Source organism: Terrapene carolina, unplaced genomic scaffold (assembly GCF_002925995.2).
Source record: "Terrapene carolina triunguis isolate 2854851 unplaced genomic scaffold, T_m_triunguis-2.0 Scaffold374, whole genome shotgun sequence".
NCBI classification, from domain to species: domain Eukaryota; kingdom Metazoa; phylum Chordata; order Testudines; family Emydidae; genus Terrapene; species Terrapene triunguis.
Window position 1 is genome coordinate 11,066,498 of NW_020664725.1, and position 24,658 is coordinate 11,091,155.

The 24,658-nt window shown below is 45.5% G+C and overlaps 1 protein-coding gene across 1 annotated transcript in view; it reads right to left on the reverse strand.

Moving 5' to 3' along the window:
- The window catches only part of TECTA (tectorin alpha), a 57,732-nt gene extending 33,223 nt beyond the window's left edge, over window positions 1-24,509 (reverse strand). The window contains 9 exon segments of the mRNA XM_024196674.3: window positions 1,163-1,736; window positions 4,417-5,009; window positions 7,023-7,593; window positions 8,054-8,466; window positions 11,320-11,485; window positions 12,512-12,649; window positions 19,866-20,153; window positions 21,213-21,346; window positions 24,446-24,509. Of these exon segments, the coding sequence (XP_024052442.2) occupies window positions 1,163-1,736; window positions 4,417-5,009; window positions 7,023-7,593; window positions 8,054-8,466; window positions 11,320-11,485; window positions 12,512-12,649; window positions 19,866-20,153; window positions 21,213-21,346; window positions 24,446-24,509 (2,941 nt within the window).
- Between the last annotated feature and the right edge of the window lie 149 nt (window positions 24,510-24,658).

The window sequence follows — 24,658 nt, forward strand, 5'->3', positions numbered from 1 at the left end:
CAGTGTAATACAACTCCTGATGTTCCTGAAATGCCATCATGAAATTACTTAATTGGGAGACCTCTTTCTGCAAGGGAAAGGAAGTGCTTACAAAAATAGCCTGAGCACAAAAAGCAAAAGCTTTGTGTCTTTGTGCCCAAACAAGATTACCTTCTTAATTTGTACAAGCTGCCCATTTACTTGCCAGTTCTTCCCGACAAGTACAAATGTTTTCTTTCTGCAACACAAGACTGTACTTTGCTACAATGCTACTGGGGCTGAAGCAGGTGCTCATCTGAATAAGGACCTGGTAAACAAGTTAAGAAACTCTCCTACTATTTCCTTTTTGTTGACCCCAACGCATGGCTTAAAATAGCTAGGTAAGAGACTACTTCTTCTTGCATCATTGGCTATTGTTACAAACAACCTGTATTGACCGAAGCTGGCGAAATAGCAAAAACCCACCACCAATCCTTCATTTACAGAGATTTTTGTGAATCAGAGCATCAAGTTCTGTTCAGTGAGGTCATACTAGGCTAGATGCAGGGATTACGGAGTGAAATTCTCTGGCCTGTGCTCTGCAGGATATCAAATAAGATGATCACAATGTTCCCTTCTGAACTTAAAATGTATAGGTGAAATTCTGGCTCCATTGAACTCAACAGGGCCAGGTTTTTACCCTATGAATCTATGTTGCACCCAGACACCACAGTGATGGGCAACCTTATAAAAACCTAAATAGAGGAAAATAATAGATACGATTAATTATGATTGATTATTATTTATTCTAGTCCTACACCAGGACCCCACTGTGCAAGGCATGTATAAACACAGAACAAAAGACGGTTCCTGACCAAAAAAGCTCACAATTTTCCATGAAAATGTTTGGTTTGGTCAAAAAGCCATTTTCCCCCCTCCAAAAATGTTGAATAGATTCCTTGATTTTAAGGCCATAAGATCATCTAGTCTGACCTCCTGCATAGCACATGGGACCACTAAAACGTTTTAGTCGATAGTCCTTAGATGCGCAGGCTGGAGGTGCAGCTTTGAGGGGAAGGATCTGGGGGTGGAGGGGAAAGAAGGATGGAAAGGGAGGAGGGGGAAAAAATGAACATACTTGTCCTCTGAAGAAGTAGTAGTTCACCCCCACCCAAAGTCAATCAAAGACTTTTCCCCAACTTACGGCAAAAGTTGAAGCTCCTCCATTGACCGACCTCCACCTCCGCGTTCTTACAGGCGCTAGCGTAACGAGCCACCGAGTCGCAGAGCTCCGACTGATTGCCCCTGCTCTGGCACAGGCGGAAGAGGCACGTTCTGTAGTAGGCCGACGCATTGACCACGCCGTGGCAGTCCAGGAAGGAGCTGTTGGTGGGGTCGTTGATGATCCCACACTTGGAGCGGCTCCGGTAGTACTTGAGCAGCTCTGAGTCGTTGTTGCAGGCCTTGAGCAGGTCCCCGCACTCCCCGTTGCAGATCTCGTCGAAGGTGGTCCAGCTCTGCAGGAAAACCACCAGGTTGTCCGTGCACTTGCCGTTGGGGAAGCAGAACTCGTCGCTGCTGTTCCCATTAAAGAAGCCGCACAGTCCAGCAGTGCAGTTGAAGTAGACGGTCGAGAGGCGTATCTGCAGCATGCCCAGGTTGGAGTACTGGATACTCACAAGCCCTTCGGACTCAATCACCGTGCCATTTTTGCTCCGGTAAATTTCCAACTGGCCGGAGGAGAGGAAAAATGGCAGCTCCACTTCATAACCATTCACCTGCAAATGAAAGCATGTGGTGGATGTGAAATGCTCGCCGCTCTGGAGGTGACCACTGAAAGTAGAGCGCCTTGTGTCCTACTCCCGCAGCTAGTAGCAGACTGTGCTATTGCTCTGCATCACATCGTCATCTGCGTCAAATACAGCATGGACAGCGAGCATTTAAACTGGTGCTAAGTTATTTTAAGAGCAGGTTAGACAAACACCTGTCGGGGATGGCCTAGGTAAGACTTAGTCCTGCCATGGGTGCAGGGGACAGGACTAGATGACCTCTCGAGGTCCCTTCCAGTCCTATGAGTCTATAATGGATTCTCATTCTGATTCTGTATTTCAAACCAAGGCAGCTGCATGCTGCCTGAAAACAGCCCACGTGCCACCAGCAGGACAAATACCACAGTGTGAGAACCACTGATCTATGCTACATTTTCCATCGCCCTCGTGAGATCAGAATGGAAGAGTTAGCGGAAGAAAGAGGAAGGTAAAGGAGGGCCCATTGTAAGCTGAGCAGGTTGAATGGGAGTTGCGACTGTTTTATAACAAGCCCGGGGTCATCTAGGAACCGCACGGCTGCCATTACACTGCACACAGAGCTCATCTGGAACTTCATAGCGACATCTGGATTATAAACTCTTTGGGGATAGCAACTGTCTTTTTGTTCCGTGTTTGTACAGTGCCTAGCACAATGGGGTCCTGGTCCATGGCTGAGGCTCCTACGTGCTACCACAATACACATAAATAATCTGAGATAGAACCAAAATTCTCCTTCAAGAAAGAGCACAGGTCTCTTACACTTAAGCTATAGGAAAATCCCCATTAGTGGTATGGAGCCTATGACACACAGCTCAGCAGTTCTGATTGCCACCAGTAGAGGGCAGTAGTGCACGTGCACACTACCCAGTATGTTGCGAAGCAGTGGTAAAGCTGTGTAACTGCAAGCATGGCAGAAGAGTATCACATAGCTTCATGCTGGCATTGGTGGCTGGTAAAACTGACTAATTTGGGTCTGAATAAATAAGGATCGCTGTCAGCTTGACACCCCATGTGCCTAGGGCACATTCATTTGTAGGCAGCTCAGGCTTAAAACCAGGTTGCAAGGACTATTTGTAAGTAACACTGTAGTGGATTTTAGGTTTTTTTCTGTCCGTGTGTCCTGATCAACGTTGCTCACTCTAGAAATCAGTGATTTATCTAACCGCCAGCAATACAGACTCAAACGGGGATTTGACCAATCAAGCTGGGCTCTTGCATCATCCTTCACCACTAACAAACATTCAGCAAGCAGAGCTTCGCTGAGAATTGCAACGGGGACTTTAGTTAACGATGCACGAGTCAGAAGAGCATCCTCGCTTCTCTCCTGTGGCTGTCCTGACTCAGCAGGGCTAAGACGAGCAAAAGCTCACTGGTGACAATAAAGCAAGCAAAGCCTCAAAGCCTCACAGGGAGCAAAACCGTTCAGCAAGAAGGCTCCTTGTTTTCAATAGCTGCTTTGTTGACTAACTACACTGTAACCCCGGGCACTGCAGGAAATGGTATTTTAATAAAACCCACAGACTTGCCGTACAGGCATTGTACATTGATTTCCACCTCCGTCCCTTTTGTCTTGGCATCCGTTCAGAGTCTCCATGGGCCAGTCGCTCCCAGCACCAGCTTTCCCAAGCAGCGTCTGGATCTACAAATTAAATCCTTCATCTTCCATGCTCTGTCTCATTCCGGGATGTCTGTTTTCTTTGCTCAGCCTCTATCCCCTCCACCCCTACCCTGCTTCACCTCTCTCAGTTAGAAGGAGAAAACAATCAGGTGCAAATAATACACCCGCAGCTAGCCTGAGCCCCAGTCAGCTGACGCAGGCCGAGGGGCTGTAGAATTACAGTGTAGATGTTCAAGGTTGGGCTACAGCCTGGGCTCTAGAACCCTCCCCACTCCTGAGGTCTCAGAGCCTGGGCTCCATCTTGAGCCCAAACATCTACACGGCAATTTTATAGCCGCACAGCCTGAGTGAGCGGATACAGTCCAGCCACGGAGTTTTCTTGCAGCATAGACATAACCCTCAGGGTCTTTGGAGATGACGAAGGTTAAGGATGGGATTTGGGGGCAGCTTTTTTGAAAATCCCAACCTAAATGTTTTGGAGTTGGCAGTGTTGTCTAGTGAGAAGAGTCGGGGCTGCTGGACTCTAATCCCAGCGGTGCCACTCTGCCTCAGTTTACCCCTCTGTAAAATGGGAATAATTACCATCTCTCTCTTAGGGAGAGTAACAGTGGGTTCACTGCTTGTATCGTCAAGCCATTCTGCCTAGGGTAACGGCAACGTTTATTTCTAGTGGCCCCAGCAAAGCAGCCCTTTGGTATTCCTCAGACCCTGGGAGTTTGTGTGGGCACCTAACCAATGGCTACAGCCTAAAGGGCCTTGTGCTTGGAACACCTACAGAGCTTGTCTCTGGTACGTCCGGCATGCTACCAAACCTCCAGGGGATGGGGGCACCGCAGCACTCACGGTTACCCCCCGCAGTGGAGGTGGTGACAAATCACAAGATTTTGTTGAGGCACATGTGTAAAGAGTTCGGCGATTCTCAGCTGCAACGTGCCATGGAAGCACAATATGCTCTCGCTCTCTGTGAGCAGCAGAGAGAGACTCCCCACTCCCTTCCCCCGATTGAAGACTGTCCCTTGATAGGATTCTTACCTTGATTTCAGATGCACTGGAACCTCCAACTTTGACCTCCTGGCCAGCTACCTGGATCCTCAGGGGTCGGAGCCAGTTAGGCCTGGATTCGGGTTTCTTTTTGCTGATGTCAACCTCCAGGAAGTGCGGTCTCTCCGAGCAGGTTTTGAGCAGGGTGTAGGAATGCTCCGGGGGGAACATGAACGCCACCCCATCAAAAGACTGCAGCACCTGGTTCTGGCTCACCAAGCACAAGCTCTCTCGCTTGGGGTAACAGCCCCGGTAGCCGTTCTCTACCGCGCACACCTCTCCTTCCCGGCAGCTGGCATTCAAGCAGCTGATCTCTGCACCGTCCTCGCACCGGCACTGCACTGTGCAGTCTGCGGCGGCCCAGAAAGACTCCCCTACGGCGTAGTACCTGCCGTCGACATCGCAGCCGCACTTGTGGATGGGGACGCACTGGTCCGTGCTCAGGACGTGGCCTTCGTTGCATTCACAGCCCTCGGTGCAAGGGGAGCTGCAGGCCAGCGGGGCTGTTAGATCCGAACACGTGGCTGGGCAGCTGTTGGTGCAAACTGAGTAGTGGCTGAATTCTGGGCACTGGACAGCTGTAGCTAGGAGAGGGAAGGTAGAGGAGAGGCTGTTACAAGGCTACTCGTGTTATTCGGGGCCAAACTGTTTTCAACTATGGGCCAGATCCTCTGCTGCTGTAAATCAGCAGAGCCGCACCGAAGCATATGGGCCATCTTACACCAAGTGAGGATCTGGCCCGAAATTGCTGCTGTCACTTAACCCTGATTTCAGAGAAAATGCTCCTAATTCACACACCTGAGAGATCAGAATGGGGCCCTCTCAGCACCCATACTAACCGTTCTTTTTCCAGTTCACACCCACAGCATTCCCCATCCCATCGCAATCGCACAGCATTGTGGGTTTCTCTCCCACAGTTCCCAACACAGCTCCCCCTCGAATTTTCTACTTGCGAAACTTATTCTTACAAGAGATGAAGGGAGGGGAGGAGGCGGAATCAAGAAATCAGAGAGGGGAGAGAATGGAAAGAGATTAAGGGAAATCAGGCATAGGACCATGGACTGAGACATAAAACCTCCCAGAGAATTTCATAGACCCAGATGCCATTCAGGTGGTGGTAGTTATATTAATTTAGATTCCCTCCTAACCCTGACTGTTATGTGATTTTATGACTTATTACTATTCTCTTATTACTCTTTGGATTATTATTATTATTAGGCAGTCATATGCCATAATGATCAAGTGAGATAATGTGTCTGTCTGTCTACCTACCTATGTATGGCAATGATCAACAGACAGATAGTAAGTATGGTGATGATAAATAGAAAAAGAGACTTTAGTATTCAATATTACCGCTGACATACTATATGGATTTCTCTCTTGTTATTATCAACCCCTTATTGCTTTCTAATTTATCATAAGGGAGTATCGTTTGCAGTGTTGTAGCCGTGTTGGTCCCAGACTGTTAGAGAGACCAGGTGGGTGAGGTCATAACTTGATTGGACCAACTTGTGTAGGTGAAAGAGACAAGCTCTTGAGCGTCGAGGCTGAACAAGAGCGCTGTGTAGCTCGAAAGCTTGCCTCTTTCAGCAACAGAAGTTGGCCCCCAAAATGATATGACCTTGCCCACCTCGTCTGTCTTATCATTCAGCACTCCCATGCCACAGTAGTGAGCATGGCATGAATCCCTAGGTAGAGAGATGTGATTAGATTGCCATTATTAATAAGTATCATTATCCCCTTACTGCTCTGGGGTTGACACCGCTACGTACACTGGCTGGCAGAGGTAATTTAGCCACTTGCTTTAACCAGTTACAATGGTGGCGGATGGTAGCCTGGAAAGAGGCAACCATTCCACTTCTGCCATTCTGAACTGGGACACAGGTGTCGCCACTACACACTGGGTGCGTCAGATTTAGCATCCTGTCTCCTGGAGGTGGCTGATGGTTCAGAGGGAGGTAGGCAAACGGCCTCCATTACACCCCCTTTGTCTCTAAATCGCCCTCTTGTGCTGAGGTGCCCTCCCCCCCGCCCCCGTTGCACTCAGAGTCAGACAGCACCACACACACAAGGAAAAGTCCTTTCCTGACACCTCGCAGAGGGGGTGTCAGCTTACACCCTGCACTATGGGATGCGCGGCCCCAGTCTCCTCTCACTCACGCCGGTATAAATCAGGAGTAACCCTGCAGAAATCAGCTGAGTTCCCTCTCCACAAAAGTGGCGCAAGAGAGAAAGCAGGTGGAGAGATTTAGATTTAGCATCTCAGCTGATGGCAATGGCCATTAAATGAGCCAGCCCTGTCTTGAATCCAGCCACAATGCCTGGCACACCAGCATTGAGTTCCATAGGGCGCTCGAATTTCCTGCTATTTGTTCAACACTCTAACTGCCCTTTAGTTACTAGGCGTCCCCTTGTCCTTCTCGTGTTGCATTTCAGAATTGAAAGGAGGGACTGCTCGGTTTTCACTGTAACTCTGGCTGCCTCAATCAAGTCCCTGCCGGCTCGTCTCCGGGCTTATCTCATGCAGGGTTTTCACTTCAATGGGAGTCTGTTGTGGGCCCCCGAAACCACCTCCCACCGCCTCAGGGCAGCCTTACCACATCCTGTCTGGGTTCGCCAGTCTCCCACTGGAATCCCCAGGGCTTGGCACACCAAGGCGTAAGCCTGGATCGCCTGGCAGAGGCCGGTGCCGTTGTCCCGGATGCTGCACAGGTCATACACGCAGCTGTGGACGAAGGCCATGGGGTCCACAATGGCGCCACACTCCCACAAGGGGCCGCCGGTCTTGTTGATGAAGCCGCAGTACTCGGGGGTGAAGTAGAGAGACTCCATGGCAGCGTCGCAGAAGCTGCAGTTGTCTAAGCAGCCTGGGGAGCATTTCCACTCCGGATGGTACACTCGCCAGCTCTCCCCCAGGTCCAGCACCGACGATGCCAGCCTCCCGTCCGAGCGAAGGGTATCGTCCTGAGGATCCTTGTTATAGTTCCCACACAGCCCACAGGTGGCGTTGATGTAGGTGCCCGGGACAGAGATGGAGGCATAGTGTTGTCCATCGTAGGTCACCAAGACGCCAAAATCAGTCTCCACCGCGGTTGACAAACCGCTCTGGTAGATTTTTATCGCCCCCAGTTCCAAGGAGAGGGGTAAGGACGTCACCAAATCATCCACCTGCAGGAGCAAAGCAGAAGAGTAACATCAGGGAAAACGGCAGGGTTTCCACCTCATTAGGAGCCCAGGGGGTGGGCGGGCCAGGGGTGTTCTGCCAGATTTCCACTTCAGCCGCTGAACTGGATCCTGGAAAATGGGCCCCTTGCAATGTTGGAATCTGAGCAAGATGGTGAATTGGGAACCAGTGATTGCAATCCAGCCCCAACAACCTTTGGAGAAGGGATTGGATTTTGGCCTTTCCAGTTTTCAGCACTACCTACACTAACACTTCCCTCCTCCCCGCCCCCCCCCCCACCTTCCCAAGGAGTCCTACAAGGCTTGGATTCCAGACAAAGACACTGGTCCAGATCCTGAGCTGGTGCAAATCATCATAGACCCACTGACTTCAACAGAGCTACACCGCTTTGCACCAACTGAGGATCTGACCCAAGGAGTTTTCCTTCTTTGCTGGGGCTCTTACCTTAACTTTCCCAAAGCTCCCTTTGGGGATAACTATCTTGTGAGAATAAACCTCCACCGAGATATCCTTCAACCAGGAGACAGAGGAGCCACCTCGGTTCTCATTCTTGGCCTCCACGCTGAAGAAGGGTAGGTTAGATTCTGGCCAGCACTGCCGGGTGAGGAGATAGGCACAGGAACCCTGGAAGTGAAAGAGGAAGCCATCGAAGGTGTGGTAGTGTGGGTCTCCGAACACCACGCAGGTGCTGCTCTCCACCGGCACGCATTGGTAGAACTTGTCCTTCGGCTCACACACTTCGTAGGGGCCGCAAACCATCTCCTGGCAGAAGATCTCATTGTTAAAGTCCAGGCAACGACACTTGGTGGAGCAGTTGGCGTTGTCCCAGAATATCTCGCCTGGATGGAGAAACTGCCCTAAAAGAACCCCACATTGCGTTACTTGTCAGAACAGAGGACCCGTGACACGACTTAGAAGAACAATCAAGCGTTCCAAGTCATTTGTTCTTTCTGATCCGGGTCCAACACTGGGAAAGTTTACTGGCCTTGAAAGCAGGACCACCAGCTCAATACATTTCTAACAGGGCATCCCATGTGATGTTACTTCCCATATCACACCGCCCTCTAGCATTATAACACGTCACAGCCCAATTCAGCAAAGCATTGGAAACACGCGCTTAACTTTAAGCAGGTGAGAAGTCCCATTGAAGTCAATGGTGCTACTCATATGCTTAACATTAAGCATGTGCTTCGGTGAATCATGACCTCTGTTATTGATGGGCAAAATCAGGTAGATTTTCTAGTTTTGAGAACTGCTCAGACTATTTTGGGGAGAGGGGAGTGTACAGAACTAGTCTGGGTTCATGAACCTTTTCTCCCTGGAATTTGAAGTCATTTGTGCTTAATATATCGCAATATATTAAGTCAACCTGTTTTGGTTACTCTTTATAATAGTGACAGTGAATCCACTGTAATTATTCTGTAATTACACTGTAATTAACCCTTTTGATAGCTGTAGTTACTAATTACACACAACTGGAAGGTGACAGAGTAATTATGGAACAAACACAACATCGTCAATGTACCTGAATTCTAAAAAAATACATATACTAACTATAAAACCAAAGGCATATTAATAAGTAATTCCATAATATAGTTGGCCTTGGGTTATATGAATTAGCAATGATTAATTATCAAACAGCATAAAAGCAGTGTAACTACACTGTATTGTGAAGTCTATTGCATGTTTTTCTAGCTGAATGGAGACCTGAAAGGACGGAGGAAGATCTAAGAATTTAGACTGTCAAAAGCAAGTGTCTTTTTTTTCCCCTTTAGAGTCTCTCTCTCCTCCATCTGCTCCCTCTTCACATCCTCTCTCTATTTGTTTTTCACTCTGCCCACCCTCTGCTCATCTCTCCCCTGGATTTTCCTCTCTCTCACGCTCTCTGTTCTTTTTCTTTCCACAGAAAAATCTCTTCTAAACATAATGAGACCCCAATTATGCTTGCTTTGGAGCCAACCTTCCAAGCCCACGATATTCGAGTGGGTTCCAAATTAGGCAAAACAAACCTGCTCAGACCCACTTCCTACCACTGAAAATCTGAGATTCTTCTCTTACAAATGGCATTGAGCTGTCAGCTGTGATTTCCATATTCATCTAAGGGATTTAGATGCATTGCTTTCATTAACCTGAAGACGGAACTGTGGGCCTAAGTCCCTTTGAAAATTTCAGCCTTCATTCTGAGCACTGGTGGGTCAAGTTTATAACATAAGAACGGCCATACTGCATCAGACCAAAGGTCCATCTAGCCCAGTATCCTGTCTTCCAACAGTGGCCAATGCCAGGTGCCCCAGATGGAATGAAGAGAACAAGTAATCATCAAGTGATCCATCCCCTGTCGCCCATTCCCAGCTTCCGGCAAACAGAGGCTAGGGCCATCATCCCTGCTGTACATCAGACCTTGAACTTTTTTAGGGGCTACGCAGGCCCTTTGGACTAGTAGAACTATATCAGCACTAGTCGAGGGCTGCATATAAACCAACTGCAGATCTCAGACCAGTATACATTTTCAATCCTTGACATTTCAGGCTTCCAGCAGTGAGTGAAAATTCTCTCTTGTTAGAAAGATTTCAGGAGCGAAGAAGACACTCGAGACAGTTTTCTTTGTAAAATCATAATGCAATAATCTCTATGCCGCCAAGTCCCCCTGGTATCACAATGAGCGCTTCTATCACTTTATACCTATGCACGGTCAGTGGCACACAGACATACCCAGCAGGTTGTGCAGGGCCATTGAATTTATCCTACGCATAAAAGCAGCAATCCATAATTCAGAAGCAAGGGAAAGGAAATCAGAGTATTGTCTTTTTACACCGATGGCATTTCCATCAGGCCAGCCAGGAGAGTCTCTTTTGCTGTTGTTTCTCTAGCTTATCTGCAATGCCAAAAGTACAGGGATCTCAATCCTTACTGAGAATTTAAACCCCTAGTTTCACAGGTTTATAACTTTGAGGTGGGGGAAATGTAGGCTTTTAATTACAGTCAGATACTAAAATCACAGAAGGACGGGAACAAGGCCAGCGTATATTATAGCTTCCCATTGACATTAATGAGTTACACAGCCATATGCGAGACAAAAGAACAGACTCACAGCTCTTTATGGGCCCATTCGCCCCTTTTAAAATGCTGTGAAGTTAGGCCTTCTCCGCACTAGCAAATTGTCCTAATTACAATCACCGGTGCCAAACGCAGCCACTGGTTTAGCTGCCGCAGTGCAAACCTCTAGTGGAGACAGGGAAAGCCGCTATTTGCACTAGTCCTGCTTGAAACCAGACTAAGCTGCCCCAGTGCAAACTGCAGTTTATAGTGGTTTATCCAATCTACACCACTAAGGTTTGCTACCCAGGGATGAAGTCTTGGCCTTACTGGCAAAACTTCCATTGACCACAACAGGGTCTGGATTTCATCCCTGGCATCAGGTGACCATCATTAGAAAATGTAGTGACTTGCGCAGGGTCCTACAGTGACTCAGAACTAGAAGCGAAGTCTTCCGACTCTCACTCCCACACTCTCACCACTAGGCCATTCTGCCTTCCAAAGAGGCAGCCTCTATCCCAGAGTGTTTACAATCTGCCTTTACACACGTTGCAAAGAATGCGGGCAATATAATAGCAAAGCAACAGCAGCAGCATATTCTGTCATTAACTTTCAAACTGGATCGTCTTGTGTTATATGGTAAACTTCAAAGACATGAAAGAAGCAATTTTTACCTCTCAGGCTGCAGCCATTGGCTGGGTCAATTTCTCTCCCATCTATTTTGAATATCCAGCGTCCAGGGACATTAACATTGGTTGTATCTTTGATATTGATTATCTCTGGGGTTCTGGAACCAGGAATGCTAAAATAATTGGTGCTGTTTCCACCGTTGAATCCTGCCTGGAACACAGAAAGAGCAAAATTCATCTGAAAACACAGAGATCATCCTTCCCTTAAGTCTGTTCTGTCTCATATTTCTTGCCATCGCTGATGTTAATAACCGATTTCTCTGTACATTTTGCAGTTGATTATCTTGTGTTCACCTCCCCTCTCCACTGTGATCACCATAAGATCCCGATGGCAGCTACAGCAACTCTGTACATAGAAACTGGGAAACTAATTGGTACTGATTAATTTTTTTTTTAACCTAAACTTTTTTTTATTACTATTACCGTATTTTAAATACAAAAAAGGCTATTTGGCCAAAAGGAAATCTTTCGTTTGTGGTTGTTTTCTTTGTCTGCTTGTTTTTGACAAACAAATTGAAAATTATTTTTTGTTTTGCTTTTTCAAAAACAAATATTTTCGGTAAAAATCCTGTTGTTTTCAATTTTCAGAAACAAAACAAAACTTTCTTTTTCTTTTGGATTTTCAAAGAAAAGCCAAACAATTTTTGGAAGGAAAGAAGGAGAGAAAAGGGAAAGGAAAAGGGAGTGCGAGTGGATGGATGGAGATGAATGGATGAGAGTTTTTTTTTAATTAAAAAAAATTGGTACTTTTCAGCCAGCTCTCAATTTCATGTATTTTTAGCTACCTTTACAATGTTAGGTGTTTAGCTTTTATCAACAGGATTAAAACACAGTTTCCTTCAGCTGGTTATTTCATCTCTCTCCTATTCCCCTTTCAGTCTGGGAAGGGGAAAGAAAACCAGCACCATGTGACCAGCCAGGTCTCCTCCGTTCACCAGCAAGTGCCCTGTGAACCAAATGGTCTACAGACCCCGAATGGATCATCAAGCAGGAACCTCGACTGTTTAAGCTAAACGACCTGGTCTAGCCACTAAAGGAGGACAAAAGCCATGCTGCGTTAAGGCGGGTCACGTCTTCACTAGATCATATTTCTCTGCTGACACTGTCAGAACAAGGACAGGTTGGAGGTTAGAGCATAAACAAAGATGACAGTGAAGATGCACAGTAAGAGCCTTACCTGGGCCATCACTCCACCGAGTCCGGTTAAAGGATCTCCCCCACTTGCTGTTCCAGTGGTCCACATGATTTCTTCATAATTAAACATAGCAAACGTGGACACCCCATCTGAAATCAGGAGAGCTTGAAAGGTGTTCACCTGTTTAAAACAGAGACAGGCATATTCACAAAGTGAGATCACCCACCCGCAGCTTTTGCGCCATTTTTCTGTGCTCGCTTCTTCTGCATCAATCCCATATGAAATGCAATAGGGAAGATTGAGAATTAAACAGTAAAAGCTAAGCATGGTATAGGATGCCACCCAACAGCTGATTCAATCCCCCTTAACTGCATCCATAGCTTTCCAGAGCATAATTCCATCTGGGACACCATGGAAGACAGATTAAATCTGTGATCTATTTTAGCACCGATAGATGGCAGCATGAGAACAAGCACTGAGAAAGCAATCAGCAAGGCTTGGATTGCTGCAACCTGTTATCTTAGCGTTATTCTATCTCAGCTTTATTCATCACAGTGTTATCTTATTGGGTTACTTTCCCCATTCATCATGCTATAATAATATTAACAATGGCGTCTATAACAGTAAACAGTGTATTGTACCCAAGGAAATCTTGCTTTCCCAAGCTGCAGGAATCCCAGACCAATCTGCAAAAATGTATTGACAACATTCACATAGTTAAAAATTGAAGAATCATTTAAATTCATTCAGCAACAAGCCAGCACCCCATGCTAGGAGGAGGTACTTTGTCATCTTCTAAAGAGGACATAAAATGAGCTCTTGACCATAGAATCCCAGAGCATTGTCCATAAAGCCCTGTCCTACCTGGGTCCACATGAGCTAATCTTGCATCCCTGGGAATCCAGTTGAAGGATCTGCCTATAAGAGTATACTGGCAAATTCCACCTGAAGTAATTCAACCTTACCCATCTAAATTCCACCTGCATTTCCAATTGGATATGGTATCCTTCACTTCCTGTCCTAAACCATTCTATTTTGGTCACTCTATGCTAATTAATAGTCATGCTTCCCTCCCAAGAGTGGCTGCATTTCAGTGGTGGGTGAAATTGACCACGTACGTTCCCTCACTTATTTTACAGGGATATTGTGTCTCTAATTAATCAAGGTCTGGAAAAGTGGTTTGAGATCTTTGCGTGAAAAGTGGCTAAAGTAGTGCACCGTATTATCATGTAACGTTAAAAAGTCCAGATGACTGATGAAAACATACAGAGTCATCCAGAACCAGAGCCTCAACAGATGTGAGCTGATAGAGCTCCACTGAAATCTAGGTAGCTATGCCAATTTACACTAGCAGAGGATCTGGTTCACTGTAAAATGGGCCATGTCGAAGTGATATTGGTTTTGTATAGACTTCTGATGGTCAATTCATGCCATTTTTAATTTTTGTTTAAAGTGAATCCATTGTTTTGACCATCATTTTAAAAAGAAGCCAGAGGCCCAAATTCATTCTGTTTCATGATTAATTATTATTAGTGTGGTGGTAGCTTCCAGCAGCCCCAGTAATAGAACAGGACCCCACTGTGCTAGGCGGTGTACAAGGAGAGAACCCAAAGATGGTCTCTGCCCCAAAGAGTTTGCAGTCTAATTATAAGACAATAGGCAACAGATGGCTGCAGACAGACCGATGGGGGAGTACAAGGAAACAGTGAGACAGAACTGGTCAGCACGATAGGCTGTGGTATCAGAACACCAATGGCCTAACCACTGTCATGAGTGTTGTAGGCATCACAACAACAGAGAGTTTGAAGAAGGATAATGAGGTAGCTTTGCAGATGTGAATGAGGAGCTCCTCCCAGCCGGGAGGGGCAGCATGGGAGACTGCGTGAAAATTTAACAAGTGGGTGACGGAGGCTGGCACCATTGGCCAATCGGCAGTGGGAGTCGACATTTCGATAGTGAATGAGAGATGACAGGTAGGGGTGGGGATATGCCTGGAACGGCGCTGAAGACAAGCACTTTGTGTTTGACGTGATGGAGACGGTTGAGCTACTGTCTTTAATGGTGTTAGATCAGGGATAAAGCATGCCCAATAAATCTGAAAACCCGCTCCAGAGTGGGAAAGAAATACTTTTCTAACTTAAACTGACATTTTTACTGATTTTTTTTTGTATATACTGACAGTCAATTTTTTTTAACCCAGCCAGTATATTTCCTGGTCTTTGCCAACTCAATTTCCAATACTGCAAGGTATGAAACTTAAAAGGTATAAAATCTATAGCCTGCAGTGCCTGTAGGAATGCAGAATATGATGCGGGGAAAAAAATCTTCCTCTCAGGATGTGATTTTCCACTAAGTGCAGCCAGCTCCATAAAAGTGATATTCACCCCAGTGAATCATGATCAGGCATGATCCAAAGCCCACTGAAGTCAATGAAAAGATCCCATTGACACCAGAGGACACTAGATCAGGCCCTTAAGGTGTAGGTCTGCCTTAAAAGGGTTTACATAAAAATAGCACCTTTTTACCCAACCAGTTTACTCCCACTGGGTCCAATTGTGCCTCCAGGGAAGTCAATGTTAATGTTCCAATTGATGTCAATGATTCGTGAGCGGTCATTGTCATAGTCTACTTGGCCTTGGTGAGGCCTCTGCTGGAATACTGGGTCTTCTTGTGGGTGTCACCCTTTAAGACAGACGTTGACAAATTGGAGGGAATCCAGAGGAGAGCACCAAAAACCATCAAAGCTTTAGAAAACCTGACCTATGAGGAAAGGCTAAGGAAGATGGGCCTGTTGAGTCTTGAGAAAAGAAGACTGAAGGGGGGGGGGACCCTGATAATCTTCAAATATCACAAGGGCTGCTTTGAAGGGAGATCAATTGTTCTCCATGTCCACTGGAAGTAGGACAAGACGTAATCGGCATAATCTGCAGCAAGGGAGATTTAGGTTAGATAGTAGGAAAAAAATTCTACCTATAAGGATAGTTAAGCACTGGTTCAGGTTCCCTAGGGAGGTTGTGGAATCCCCCTCATTTTAAGAACAGGTTAGACAAACACTGGTCAGGGGTGATCTAGGTTTACTTGGTCCTGCAGGCAGGGCCGGCGCTTCCACTAGGCGACCCTAGGCAGTTGCCTAGGGCGGCAGGATTTGGGGGGCAGCATTTTGCCGTCCTCGGTGGCAATTCGGCGGCGGGGGGTCCTTCTGCTCTGGGTCTTTGGGGCGCTTCGGCGGCGGGTCCTTCACTCACTCCGGGACCCGCCGCCGAAGCACCCCGAAGACATGGAGCAGAAGGACCCTCACCGCCGAATGTTCTGAGGAGGAGCGCTGCCACCTAGGGCGGCAAAAACCCTGGCGCCGCTCCTGCCTGCAGGGGGGCTGAACTAGATGACCCTTCGAAGTCTGTTCAAGCTCTACATTTCTGTGATTCAGGCTTGGCTCCCTGTGAGAATTCAGAGCCAGATCTGCTGGCTTTAGAGACAAAAATGAAACTCCGACCTTGACAGCTGATCAGGGAGGGTGAAGGGTGCACCTGTGTGGAGCTCTACTCATGTCAATGGGGCTCTGCGGACTGCAGGAATCCACCCCTGCACAGCCAGCAGAGCTAAGAGAGCGTGGGCTGGGCCCCATTCATTTCATACATTCTACACAGATAAGGAAGGCTGCTCCTGCAGCCTGTGACTCAAAAGATCTGGATCCAATTCCCAGCGGTGTCGCAGACTCCCTATGTGACCTTCAGCAAATCACTGCAGAACTTCCCGCTTCTGCCAAGGGGGGGATTAACAATCCTTCCTTTCTCCCACCCCTCGTCTGTCCTGTCTATATAAATTATAAACTCTGATGCAGAGGTTGGCTCTTACTATGGGTATGTACAGCGCCTAGCACGTGGGGCCCTGATTTTGGCCGAGACCACCAGGCGCTGCCATGCTATTACTAAAATAATCAAACTAAGTTCCAGTCAGTTAAACGTGTGCAAACCCGCCCAAGATGAGGGCGCACAGGCGTCACTGAGATCCAATGTGGCCAGCAGAACCATTATCATCGGAAATGATGCACTCAGACAGAAAGTTCCCATTTGAATCTCAGAACTGAAGAGTTTGCAGCACGAACTGGCAGGAGAAACCTCTTGTCAACAGAGCATATTTGATCCAGAGTCACAATAACCATGGAATTCCAGATAAAGCTGGGTGAAAAAACTGATTTTTCGATTCACTGGCAATCCTGAAAAATTCCCTCCAGCCGCCCCCCCCTCCATTTTTTATATCCGTTCAATCCGAAACCACGATTTTTCAAAAATCTTCATGAATCAAAAAGTGGGGGAAAAAATCATTTTTGGCTTGAACAAAACAGTGCATTGAAAGGGAACAAAATGTTTTGTTTTGACTGCAATATTTAACAACTATTTTTTTAACAAAATGAAATGAAATTTCAAAACAAAACATCATTTTGAACCACAAAATCAAAATGTTTCATTTAGAAAATGTTGAAAGGAAACAAATCAATTGGCGGGGGGTGGGGGAGTGTGTGGAAGACAGGTGTTGACCAAAATAATTTAGCAAAATCAAGACAAATTCTCAAAGTGTTTCAGTGTCTCCAAATCTGCATTTTTGGCTGAAAAAGTTTTCAGCTGAAAATTTTGGCCTGTCTCTAATCCCTGACGCCATTTTTACTGAGTCACTCTTCAAAGCAGGCATTACGGAGGTTTTGCACAGGTTTTCTGCATTGGGGTGAATTTCACCTTCAAAAGTTGCATATTCTATTTTATATGTAAATCAAAAGAATTCTCTGATATTGTACAGGAAGGATGCTATATACCAAAATAAACTGCATTGTGTGCAATTTCCCCAGCAATACAGGGATCTCAGTACTGCTTCTGGCTCAAAACACTTTGGAACTGTGTGCCAATGAGATTGGAAAAATGCATTAAATTTCAAACAACCTAACAAATGGAAAGGAACAGGGCTCTTTGTCACAGCTGACTTCCTAAGAGATCAGACTCCTTTGTGTTTATGGAATTAAAGAGCAGCTAATCCAGCCAAATCATTGACAGGGCTTTATGACCAATTATGATAAATCTTTTACTGCACTGATCGTCATTGTGATAATGCTGTCAATAATCTTTTTGATTTCCTACATCTATTTGGGATTTCAAAGCAGCTGTTCAACTCATACTCCTGAAACGTCCTGACTGCCCGCTCAGATTAACATGGCATAGAAATAAATCCAGCCACAGCCACAATAAAAACCCATAAGGTTGTTTGTACCCTGCAAAAGGTCCCAATTTTCTGTTCCCAGTCGCAGGTTTTTAAGAGAACGGATTTCAGCCAAAGATTAATTTATTGCGACTTCCTGGATATGAGAGTTTTCTTAAGAAGCAGCTTCACTTCTGGAGCCCGTTAGAGAGAAGAGAACTTGCTTTGCCTAAGTTTGAAGCCAATGGGGCCTTCGACGTTTGATTCTAGCTGAAAAATTATTGGGCTCACATTTAACTCAGAGTGGACGTGGGTGGGGGAGGAGCAGGGAGAGAGAGAAACAAAATCCAGTGAGGGGAAAAATAAGATGGACAATGGAGTAGTGAGTGGGAGAAAAAGTAAGAATGAAAAGCTAACGTCCCCCATCCTTCCTGCCCTCACAAGCCATTTGTTTCTTTCACACACACACACCCCCCGTTGTACTTTGTCTTTTACTTACCCTAGACTCCACTGTGCTAGGTGCTGTACAGCCATTGAGTAAAAGATAGTCCCTAGCACCAAAGAATTTACAACCCTAAACCCTGACCCTGCAACACTCTCCATGCACACAGACTTCTCCTACCACTCAGAGCCCCACTGAAGTCAAAGGGGACCCACCCATGCAGATCACATCTCAGAATCAGGATATAAGGCTGTACATTCTTTGAGGCAGGGCCTATACTAAATGCCTGTACAGTGCCTGGCACTACGGGGACACTACTGTAATAAAAACATCTGTAGGATCATCCGACACAAACACTCACATTCAAGATGCTGTGCAGGGCTTTTGTTTGTGCCAGGGCAGCTGCTGGGAGGTGGTTCTATACAGAACACAGGCTTCCCTACTGTTATGTTCATGGCACACACGCACAAAGATAAGAACATATATACTGTGCCTGGAAGGTTGCAGGGTAATGCTATTTTATTTCTTAAACTCCAGAACCCTAACACACAAGAACCCAAAACCAGAAAGAGACAAAGCAGGCTGCTCCCTTATACAGTGAATCACAATTCACCCTACCTTGCTCTAAGCTGTCTGGCTGCTGACTGACTCCAATTGCAGGCTTCCCTACAGAGCTCCCTAGCCTGCAAGCAAGTTCAGGAAACCACTTACAAATTAAAGTGACAGCCAACAATTCCAATGCAGTTTTCAAATACCCCACATCTACCACTAGAAAAACTTGTCTTTAAACTGAATCATACTTTGGAAAAAATAAAGGACAGGGGATTAAAGGTTTGCAACCTCAGAGTTTCACTCACCCTCAAAGGGAACAAATTTCTCCTTTCCCTATTTAAAGAGAAATCCTTGAATCAGTGTTCAGTTAATAAATATTTGGCCCTTCTTTATAAAGTGTGCAGAATCCAACCTCTGAAGCACCTTGCAAAGCAGATAAGCCTGATCTCCATTTTACAGATGAGGAAACTGAGGTACAGAGAAGCTGAAGGGACTTGATCAAGGCCACACAGCAAGGCATGGATAAGAAAATAGACTCCGCTCTCATATCTAATCAATATGTAACAATAATTAGCCATTACTCTAATATGAATAAAGTCCTCAAACGAGACTGGAGCCCCACTGAGCTAGCTGCTGTACAAACACATGGTAAGAGACAATCAATCTTTCCTTTGACGAGTTCACAATATAACTAGACAAGACAGACTAAGGGTGGGAGAAAGGAAGGATTATTATCCTCATTTTACCGATGGGGCCCTGAGGACCAGAGATTAAGTGACTTGCTCAAGGTCACCCAGGACGACAGTGGCAGAGCTGGGAATTGAGCCCAGGTCTTCTGAGTCCTATCTCATCCATCCCCCCTTTAACTTAGGCCACGTCTAGAACAGGAGTGCTTTACCAGTGTAGGAATGCCTGTATACTACCCCAGCGTAGCATGCCTGGTGTGGACACAGGTTTTTTTATCAGTGTAGCAAAACCACTCCCGCCAAGAGAAAGAGCTATCCTGGTAAACGTTACACAGTATAACTGCACCTCCATTAGGGGTTTCTGATGGCACTGCTCTGTTGGTCAGGATCACACCCCTTCAAACTCCGACCGACATCACTGCGCTGGAGTCTGTGGCGTGTAGGCCTGACCTCCGCCATTCCTGCTACAGAAAACAACACCCTTCCAAAATCATCACACAAGCCAAGAGATTGAAACGTTTGCCCTTACAGGGGTCGTGCTGCTGCCTCCGTAGAAGGTGACCTCCTCCCAGGTGACGACAAAGAGCCAGACGGCTGAGAAAGAGGGCAGGTTTTTGAAGTACTTCCTGATGTCTTTGGAGACTTTCTTCAGCAGGGCGGGGTCCGTGCTCTCCCTGTAGTAGATTTCTCCTCGGATTCCATTGTGGACGTCTGCCCAAAATGGAGCAATAAAGGCCCGGCCATCTGCAAGGGGGAAAGGCTCTGGGGTGAACTGGCTGACCAGCACATTGAAAGAAATCACGCCATTGTTGTTGACCTAGAAAAAGAGGAGAATGGTTTGATTTAAGCAAACCAAAGCCTTGGCTGCAAGCCGAGAACTGTCATCTTAAAATTATACCTGTGCTGATGGCATTTTTGGTGAAGGCTGGTTTTTGCAATTATGGGATGTAAATAGGCCTATCCATCTAGGTACTTATATGTCTCTCATCGCTGTAGTGAGCAAGGCCTGCTCTATGAAAGATCTTAAGCTGGGGCTAGGAAGACAGAGATCAGGAACCGCAGAGGGTACAACCCCACATAGATCTAACTGTGAAGGTTACTCAGCTGCAACAGTTCTTTGAGATGAGCCTCTGCGTATCCAGACCATAGGAGAATTGTTTACCAGGGAGATTTTGTGCCCGACGTAACTGGCACCAGGTCACCGGATGCGTTCAGGTTAATCAAGTCCTTAGCAAGCAGTTCTGCAGAGTCCTCGGGACTGGACTCGTTTGACCCAAACACTTCCAGGGAGCTCAATATCTGTCATGTTAAGCATAAACCTGGCAGTGCCAAGCCTTCAGGACTACACTGGGGACATTGGTGTCTCCCATGCTGGGCACCAGACAATGGCAGCAAGTGGTTCTACTACAAGTGGGAATAGGCAAAGGCCACTTGAAATAAAAACAGAGATTATTTATTATTGGCTTCCTCTGATGCCAATGGGAAGCAGCAGCACCAGCCCAGAACTTTCTCAGGCACCCACCATAGGGTGGAAGGAATTGTTTTTCCCCCGGCACCTCTGTATATTCTTGTTTCTTGTCATGCGACTGGAATAATGCTTATGGCGTCAAGGCCTTAGCTTTGGCATTTAATCACCTGCAAAGGTAATTTATTGCCTTTTATATTCCTTCCCCGTGAACATTAGCCCATTAAATACACCTTTGACTTTTTTCATCATAAAACCTATCAGTTCATAAAATCTAAGAACTTGTCAGGTAGGTACCAATAAATCTTCCATGTCCTGAACACCGGGAGAGCGTGCTTCAAATGCAGCTGCTAATGAGGGGGAAATGAATGAAAAAGCAGTGTCTGCTACAGAGCTGCTCCCTCCACTTACATAAATGCTCCTGTATGGGACTCCAAAGAAGATGAACGGGATGGACAGCTTAATCTCAGAGGAGCTTCCATCATCTACTTTGGGGGTTTTCGTATCATTCTGCCAGAACGGATACAGAATCTCCATGGACTGAGCTGGAAGAGGACAGTATTGTTATTATAATGATATAAGGACTGGTCCTGTTCCCACTGACTGCAATGGTACAGGATCAGGCCCACAGCATCACATCTCCTGATGCTCTTTACCTACTTTGTACTTCACCCACTACTGAAATGCAGCCACCTCTGGGGTGGAGAATGGCAGCTGGTTAATAATATGCTCCACTGCTATGCAAGAGTTTAGAACAGGGGGTAAAAAGAATAGTCTCTACAACTGACGCTGCAGGAGGGATTTTGTATTGGTGGAACATCGCTACCCAAACTGTAATTTGGCCAGGCATAAGATTTGATGTCACTTCTCTTGTATAAAAAGCTACAGGATCCTTCATGATCCCAAATGGTCAAAGCCTCTGTTTTACATCTTATTCAGCATCTTCAGCAGGACAGTGTCTCCTAACACAATGGCTGGGGCATTAGTTCAGTACTATCTCAGAGGGAAGAACAATAAAGAAAAGGGAGAATGGTCCAGTGGTTAGGATGCTAGCCTGTGACTCAGGAGACCCAGGGTTAATTCTCTGCTTCTCCCCAGACTTCCTTTGTGATCTTGGCCAAGTTATTTAGCCTCTCTAGGCCTCAATTTCTCACATATAAGATGGGGTTAACAGCACTGCCCAGCCTCACAGAGGTGTGTAAGGATAAATACATGAAAGATTGTGAGGAGCTCTGATATCACAATAATGGGGATACATACCTAAGATAGATGGATTTATCACCCCTTCCTGTAGCACTCTGCCTTTTTCTTTGAGCTCTTCCATTCACATAACAACCAGGCCTGGCCTTGTTTAACTTCTGAGAGGATACTAGGGGAAAGCCTGAGATGCTATTGCTAGGATGGTTTAATCAAAAATTTCGCATTGAAATCAGGTTTTCCACTAAATTAAACACTGCACAGAAAGTATCTTCTCTTCCCTTACATCTTTTGACAGAAAAAAATAAAAAACGGTTTTCAGCCAAAGATTTTTGTCAAAAAAGTTGAATTTTTCCACTGAAAATTTTGACAAAAACTAAGCATGCTCAGTGAATTTTTCCACAGGGAATAAAACCCTATTTTCCACCTGCTCTAATTGCTAGGTATACAATAGCGGATTAGGCCTCTATAGAAAGAGCTATACAGCCAATCCTGTGCCACTTGCAGACATGTGTTATAATATAATTCTCCATTTATTTAGCCCTATGAGGTTATCTACCACAGAGGGAACACACTTTTCCTTAGCTAGAAAAGAAATGCACTGTCCTCATTATATTCAATCAATGCTGACCCGAGGAGCTAGACTCAAAACAATTCCATCTCTGTTTAAGTTGATTCAGGACATTCTTTTATCTTCTAGGTCCTAACCTGCAATTTCAGAGGCTGCTAGCTGAAGGGTGATTGCTCTGAGCCTGGGTTTTAAAGATACAGTGGGTTTTCTTCCCATTCCGTGCAAGTATAAGCCGTTCGGTTGTTGTAACATTTAAGATGCCCTTCGCTAGAATCTGGTTTATAATAGGGACAATGGGAAGCCGACCCTTTTATGAAGCTTCTAACCGATACAGCTTTCTAGCTCAAAAGAAAAATACCTGAACTGAAAGTCAAAAAACGGGCTTTTTTTTAAAGTGTGTGTGTGTGTGTGTGTGTGTGTGTGTGTGTGTGTGTGTGTATGTGTGTATATATATATATATAAAAATTTCCATGCTGGAGAGAGTTTTAAGTGGTGTGTGACAGAGTCCTGAATGCACGACTACACTTATATACATATTTTGTAAGGGCTATCACAAATATCCTGTTGCCAGGTAGTAAAATAAGTCATTTCACAGCTGTTATGTATCCAGCAGGCTATTACATCTGAGGGCACAGCTATAAATTATAGATTTTTTTTTAAAAAGTGTGATACTCAGCACAACCTTTTAAGCAATCACTTTTTAAGCACTAGCCTTGGAGTCTAACTCCGCATGTATAGCCTCTCCTATCCAAATATTCCAACAGACTTGGCCAGCAAAGGAATCTAGCCTTAATGCCCTGAGCTGCAGGCAGATATTATCCTTATTTTGCAGGTGGGGAAACTGAAACACAGTGGTTAAGTTATTTGCCCGTAGCCACACAAGTGAAACAGCAGGCATCAGTACCAAGATCTCAAGCCACATAGATCTAAATCTTAACCCACAAGACCAGGATATCTCCCCCAAAGAAATTAAATCAGTCATGTAATACAAATATGCTGAGTTAGCATTACAAAAACAAAAACAAACCCATCTCCCAAGATTGGTCCCATTCCACTGTTCCTGACCCTCTTGAAATCAAGTTTAAATTAAAAAAAAGAAAGCAACAAGAAATCTTCGAGAGATTTTCCTGTGCCTTTTACAAAACCACACAAGAAAAAAAAAAAAAAAAAACCATGGATGGAAGTTTTGTAGAGTGAATGATCTTAATAAATGTTTCCTCAAGCTATATAAACCACAGGGAATATCAATGAGGATACACCTAAGACTTGGAATAGGGATGACTCCACAAACCGAGCCGGAGCTCTAACAAAAGTAAATGAGCACACAGTTCTGTGGTAGCTTGACATCTCTGCAGACTCTTTCTACCCACCCGCCTTTCATTCTACATAAGTTATTCTGGCAGGTGAACTATCTAAACTCTAGGAATGTTTTAACGTCCTGCTTTCATGACAATTGTGATATCCTCCCAAACTCCTGAATTGTGCATGAAGAGCTCAGAAACGTGTAGAAACTCTTTATATTTGAAACAGAAAGGGCAAGATTTAAATTGGCCTAGCTCCATTGATTTCAGTGGAACTACGACCATTTATGAGTTGAGGATCTGTCCCTCGCTGTGAATAAATGTCAGCCTTGCAAAAAATCATCATGCATATTTACCAGGCAAGGCACAAAAATCTACTTGTTTGCCCTTCGGTATTATGATTTAAAAATAAATTACCCTGCTATTGTACTTGCTCTCAGACAAGTGTATGAGTAGAATTTCGCAAGGTTTTCTAGGCACATGAAGTTCGCATGTAGAAAATTTCTGAGGCAAGCACTTTCCTATTGTAAATGTAGAGTATCAGTATCCGAGGACCAAAAGTCAGAAATACTAACCTTGCTGCCGTACAATCATGAACACAAAGGCCACCCAGGTTCTAATGAGTGACGGATAATTCATCCTAAAGGAGGGGGGGAAAAAAAGAGCAACTAATCATCAATCCAAAACCAGATCTGCTAAGCAAATCTCAGGCTAATGGTGCCTTGTAATTGTGTGATTGCTCCAGAGATGCAAAAAATTGGGAAATGTAGGTCCTTACCCATGAACTA